General features: G+C 43.8%; 1 protein-coding gene across 1 annotated transcript; it reads right to left on the bottom strand.

Annotated features, from left to right (window-relative positions):
* Positions 1 to 227: 227 nt before the first annotated feature.
* Positions 228 to 5,899, bottom strand: AHSA1 (activator of HSP90 ATPase activity 1). The gene is made up of 8 exons (XM_029085812.1): positions 5,708 to 5,899; positions 5,455 to 5,537; positions 4,728 to 4,791; positions 2,894 to 2,982; positions 2,441 to 2,575; positions 1,617 to 1,718; positions 1,040 to 1,091; positions 228 to 636 (listed from the first exon to the last, which is right to left on the bottom strand). The coding sequence occupies exons 3-8, from the start codon at positions 4,738 to 4,740 to the stop codon at positions 464 to 466; spliced, it is 564 nt and encodes a 187-aa protein (XP_028941645.1). The 5' UTR covers positions 4,741 to 4,791; positions 5,455 to 5,537; positions 5,708 to 5,899; the 3' UTR covers positions 228 to 463.
* Positions 5,900 to 6,037: the final 138 nt, after the last annotated feature.

The following is a 6,037-nucleotide window of genomic DNA, read 5'->3' as shown; positions in this document are numbered from 1 at the left end:
AACATTTACTAGCGGGAGATCAAAAGCAGAGAGAAAATGAGCAGCTGCTCAAACTAAAAACTGCATCGAGCTCATGCTCTCTACTCCCCCAGAAGTGAGGAGTAAATCACATTGGGATCAGCATCCCTCAGTGATCAGTGTTTTTCCAGACAGATTCCTCCCTCCCTCCCTCAGCCTATCAACCACCCCTTTGAACTCAGGCCAATCTGAGAACATAAGTTCCAAGGGTTTTTTTTTAAGTTAGGTTTATTTAGTAATAGAAGTATGTACATGTAAGAATCCCCTGCAGCACGAGACATGCATAAAGCAGTGAAGGACTGAAAGTGGTGCTGCTCAATGGCCCTCCTCATCACCTGTCATCCCACTTTACTCAGCAGCAGGGCCAAGATTAGAAAGGGACAGGTGAGAAATTTATCAGTCCACGTGGCAGAGTCTTCAGGCAGAGCCTTCCCAGCAACCAGTATTAAAACAAGCGGGCGCCATAGCCAAATGTCTGTTTAATGCCCTCAAAGTAGTAGCGCTGCCAGCCTTGCTTTGTTCTTTCCTCCTCACTGGCAGGAACGCCCTTGCCTTCCAAGCACACCTCTGTCTCACCACCTTTGTCAGTGAAGTTCAGGGTAATTGTTGCAAAGTGCCCTAGAGGAACCAAAGCAAATCTGTCAGCAGTGTGTAGGACAGTATATACTGCCCCCAGGAGCTCTGCTCCTCCTTCCCAAAGGATCTATTTATGACAGCTGCAGGCCTTCCTGAGAAACAGAGGGAGGAGAGGGCTCCCTCTTCATGGGGTTCGAAGCAGTTGCAGCCACAGCTGAGCAAACTGCTACTTCATCATTCCTCATCCCTGGCCGCTGCTCTAAGCAGTGGCTGATGATTTCTGACCTGCTTGTGTGGGATATGAAACTGGGATAAGGCTGGTGCAGCTCCCAGAACACCATGTGCTACCCCATCACAAGCCAGAGTGCAGTGTGCCCAATGGGGCTGGAATTCTTCAAACACATGCAAGGGCTGTAACACCATAGTCCATTTTTGGACTACTTACCAGCTGGCCAAGATTTAAATCTCCATTTCATAACAAGTTGCTTCTCAGGGACCTTGAAAAGAGAGTGAAAGACTGAGTAGTAATTTTTTGCCAATCCTGCAATCTAATAGAAAACAACTAGAATTGTGTTGATCCAAGGTCTTAGAGACCCTTTAAGAAACACACAGAAGGAAAGAGGTTTTAAGTGTCCTTTTCTTTCCAGTCCTCTTCTAGGCTACAGTATAGCCCCAAACACTGAGACAGTGTGCCTGTGCAGGAGACTTTCATGGCAGGAGGGCTAAGGAGGAAAAGGGTCACTTACTATCTTTAACACCCCTCCTTCCCATAATAAATAAGTAAAATCACACAAAGACAGGGCAGATGCATGACTGGAAGCCAGATTTTCTCCCCAGACTGAAGTCCCATGCATCAATCCATACTACAAGGAATGCTTCAATAGCTACAGCAATTACAGATAACTGTTTGGCACCAGGCAAAACTCCATAGTGAGCTAACTGAAGCATTGTAACAGAATTGATACCTTAAAAATAAAAACACTGTCCCTGAGCAAGACACACGTGCAGTAGTTAGTACTTACTAGGTCAACAAACTCTCCTGTGACACTGCCATCCAGCAACTGAAACTTGCCTCCTTTATCAGCTTCCAAGGCAGCTTGTGCGTGGGTGAAAGCTTGGACCATCTGAAAAGAATTCAGGAAGAGACCTGTACTACTTGACATTATCTGCTTGCAAACTTGTTGCCTAATGCCTCCCACCCAACTACAAACGTCCTGAAAGAAGAGGTAAGTCAACAGTCTAAGATCTTCATCAAGAAAAGACAAAAACCCTGCCCTGGCCAGAAAAGTAAGGTTATAGCCACTACAGTAGCACTCTGCCTGCCAAGGGAAAAGAAGCCCTAGCTTTCATATTCTATCCAGTGTTCTGTAAGCCACACTCTGATGTACTCTGTTGATTCCATAATGAAAAAAAAAAAAAAAAAGGAGGCACAAAAGACTAAGAAACCATGTTTAAATAATGATACAATGCTGCTCTCTCTTTTTAAACTACGTAGTAGTGTGCAGGAGAGGGGAAACTATTCCCAAAGTCTGCTTTGATACCACCTAACCTTAAAAGGGAAAAACAAAACAAAACCAAAAAGCACACAACTGTAAATCCCAAGAGATCTGACCACATGCAGTAAGGGATACACCTACAGATAGGTGCTGACAGCAGCCTGGAACTGCCTTCTGGCTGGCATTAATCCTCTCTTGTCAACTGTGTGAAAAGGGGCACACATGAGCTTTAAGCAACTGTTCTGCAGACCAGCCTGCTTATTCCATTCTCATGGATTGTGTGTCCTACAGAATGCCTCAAAGAGCTTCTTAGGAGCAAAGAACAATTCTCAGAACAAGCCTGGCATTACCTCCTGGGTAACAAATACCCGGTAGAGCTCCTCAGGAGATGTTAAGAATGTGTCCTTTAAGCTGATCTTGCATGTAGGGATCTTGACTCCTACAGATTTGGACTGTGATGAGGCAGTACTGCTGCTAGCAGCCGTCTAACAAAACAAACACATGCATACTTTTTTCACAAAGAATTCAACGAGCAGTTCACATATCCAAGAGAAAAAACAAAAGCCCTTTGCTAAAGATGTAATTAGGTACAACCATATTTGAGTGTAAAAAGCAGATTTATAGCTCTGCTTGAATTACGAGGTATGATGTGCTGCAAAGCAAAACAGTCAGGCCAGACTGACTGACATAATATACACACACACAGACTATAACCAGCATAGGTTGCTCCTGTAAGCCCTGGAATCTAATCCTGTGTACTTTTCTTCACAGATCCAAAAGCATGTTTGCACAGTTGTATTTACCTTGCGGTCTTCTGCTTTAGGAGCCACCTGAGGTGTTGTTTCCATATGTTCACCATTCACTGTGGGCAAAATCATGCCCTGGGTGAATTCTGGAAAGAGAGGAATGTGCCCATGAAACTAGTAAAAGATCAAGTAAACCTTTTAACTGTTCTTTGAAATACATAATCAAAAAGGGCACCCTGGTTCCTCCCCTGCTCTTGCTAGCACCCACAAATTGAAACAGTTTACTTTTTTTAGCAATTAATTCTTCTTGCCCTCGCTACTCTCCACTTAAAGCCATATCGGAACCTGCCAACGCTAACAATAAGGAACTTGCCTCCCCTTCCCAGCCTAGACTGCTCACTGTCCTACTGATAGCAGGATCCTACCCATCTCTATCATCCACATGTTGCTCTCATATTAATGTTAACATTACACTTATGTAGCTTCTTCTTCTCTCTCACTCTCTAATACAAACAGCAATCACATCTCAAATACTTTTTATCTTGCTGATCTAGATGAACCAGACCAAGCCTTGCCATTTATTTTCAAACCCGCTCTCCATTTCTCATATCACTGTAGTAGAGAATAAAGTTACTTCTAACTCCATCTTCTATTTATCTTTTTTTGACACCAGGTGCCAGGACTACACACAGAAACGCAGAGGTCTCACCAGCGCCCTGCCCAGCACCACTAGCACTTTTATAACTCCACCAGAAGCTTCAGCCTCTTTCAGCATCATGTTTGCTTTTTCTCCAGCTCTGTCACTTCTGCCTTCACCAATTATAAAACAGTTTCTCCTTCTTCCTCATCTGTTCAAACTGGCAAAATTCCATTATATAGCAGAATTTTATTATGTGTATAAACTTGTATCCCACAATACTTAGTTCCCACCTATTATTTATTCCAGCCCACAAGCTCATACAGTTCCTCCTGAATAACATTCTCATCTTCTACTGGGTGTCTGCATCTCCTACTCTGAACACTAAAACACTTGAAAAAACCCCAGGGTACAGAAATCTGATCCTGCAAAACCAGTAACCAGTGGCGGTTTGTACTCAGCAAAACCTGACTATCTACCGTGTGTAGCATAATATAGGTAAATGGATTTAAAATCAACTGTAGTGTTCCCAGTCTGTACTAGAAAGCAAAGGCAAACTCAACCAAAGTACACTGATTTATCTCCAACTGCTGGAATCAGATTTATATTCTAAAAAAATATATAATTTTGACCCAGATGCTGAGACAGCTCATTCAACGACACCAACAAAACTTGCAGAGTGATTTCCAGTTGTCAGTTATTCTCAAATCCAAGTAGCACTAGATGTCTTTACTAGCATGAAAAAAGCAAAAATACCAACGAAGTAGACAGAAGACATCATTTTTCAAGGGAGTAAGCAAACTAAAGGCCAGTTTGTGCCAAGTGCAGTGACTGATACTCTGTGTCGCTGAGGTAGCAGACACATTTTACTGGCTTTATTTTCTCTGTAGCTGAGCTTCAGCATGTGAAGGACAGTCTCAGTTTTAAAACTTGTTTTAAAACATTAAAACAAATATGCTGTTTATTATTGGGTTATCAGCAAAACCAGTCTTTTTGGACTATGCTACAGTGTCTAGAGATAGAACCGCTTCTTGACAAATGCTAATCATTTTCAAAAGAGACAGAAAAGTTACAGTTGTTGCTATGACACCTTCCTGTTGAGATGGAGTGAGGAATACTCACTCTCCTCAATACCTCCACCCCTTCTTTAGCATTAGCCCATATGAGTTCTCCTAACATTTCTCCCTCTCAGTTACATACCTGTTTTGAGAGTGCTAATGTAAGTTTTAATTGCATCTCTAATTTTTTTTGTACCCTCTTGCTTCATCAGGGTCTTCAAGTTAGTGTCAGGCTCATCTTTAGCAAGGCTGACATGGATCTAAACAAGAACAAGTGCTGATTAACAAAGCCATACTCACACGATCCTTTTATTATCTAAATCAACATCACAGACAGACTTCAGCTAAACTTTCACAAGCAGCAGTGAAGTTTTATTAATCTTTCACTTCATCTCTCTCAGCGTACTGTAGTGTACACATGTACCTATATACCTTAATGTGCTATACAGCCCTTGTATCTAGAAAACAGGAATTAATCTGATAAAGATACAACGTGATGGGGAGGGAGTGTAGCGATAGGATGAATGGTAATGGTTTTAAACTGGAAGAGGGTAGGTTTAGATTAGATATTAGGAAGAAATTCTTTCCTGTGAGGGTGGTCAGACACTGGAACAGGTTGCCCAAGGAAGTTGTGGATGCCCCCTCCCTGGAAGTGTTCAAGGCCAGGCTGGATGAGGCTTTGAGCAACCTGGTCTAGTGGAAGGTGTCCCTGATGATGGCAGGGGGGTTGGAACTAGATGATCTTTAAGGTCCCTTCCAACCGAGACCATTCTATGATTCTATTAACTTCAGCAGTCTCTAACACTAAAAAAGTTCTACACAAGCATTCTAAAAAAGGTAATGCAGAGGGAAATATTAATGCTGTGAGGATTCCTGTTAGAACAGCCATACAGCCAGCAGTATTAGCCTTTAGCTGTGCTCACCTCAACTTCATCAATGTCATTTTCATCTGAGAGATTAGGAATCTCCACATAACCTTTGTATTTCACTCCCGTCTTTGAGGTGCCTGCAATTACAATTATGTTGTTCAGATCAACATTTCTTATTCTGGTTGCTGCAAAAGCAAAGTTGGATTGCAGCACAATACAGTAATTCCTTTTATTATTATTTCCCAAATAGGTAAGTCTCCTTATCCTTAGTATTATCCCTGAAACCGGAGGGGAGAAGATGACTCACCAGTCCATGCCAGCTTGATGGCCCACTCGTAGAAGAAGATAAGTTTCCCTTTGCGGTTGTTGATGGAGGCCTCTCCGTCCAGCTTGCTGACCTCTGTCACCTCGCAGGCCCCCTCCTCGCCCTCCACCCGCACGGGCAGCAGAAGAGCTTTCAGCCGCTCCGTGGACCAGTTGGAGGCATCCCGCTCCGTCCTGCCGGGACCCCGGCCGCTGTGAGGGCCGGGGACAGGCCGCACCGCCCGCACACAGCGGGACCACCCGGCCCTGCCCGCCCCGCTCAGCCACACACCGAGCCCTCCCTCCCCCGGGCACCCCCACGCTCACACCGGGG

The sequence above is a fragment of the Antrostomus carolinensis genome, unplaced genomic scaffold (genome assembly GCF_000700745.2).
Source record: "Antrostomus carolinensis isolate BGI_N321 unplaced genomic scaffold, ASM70074v2 scaffold28737, whole genome shotgun sequence".
Lineage (NCBI taxonomy): Eukaryota > Metazoa > Chordata > Aves > Caprimulgiformes > Caprimulgidae > Antrostomus > Antrostomus carolinensis.
This window is presented reverse-complemented; position numbering and strand designations above follow the sequence as displayed.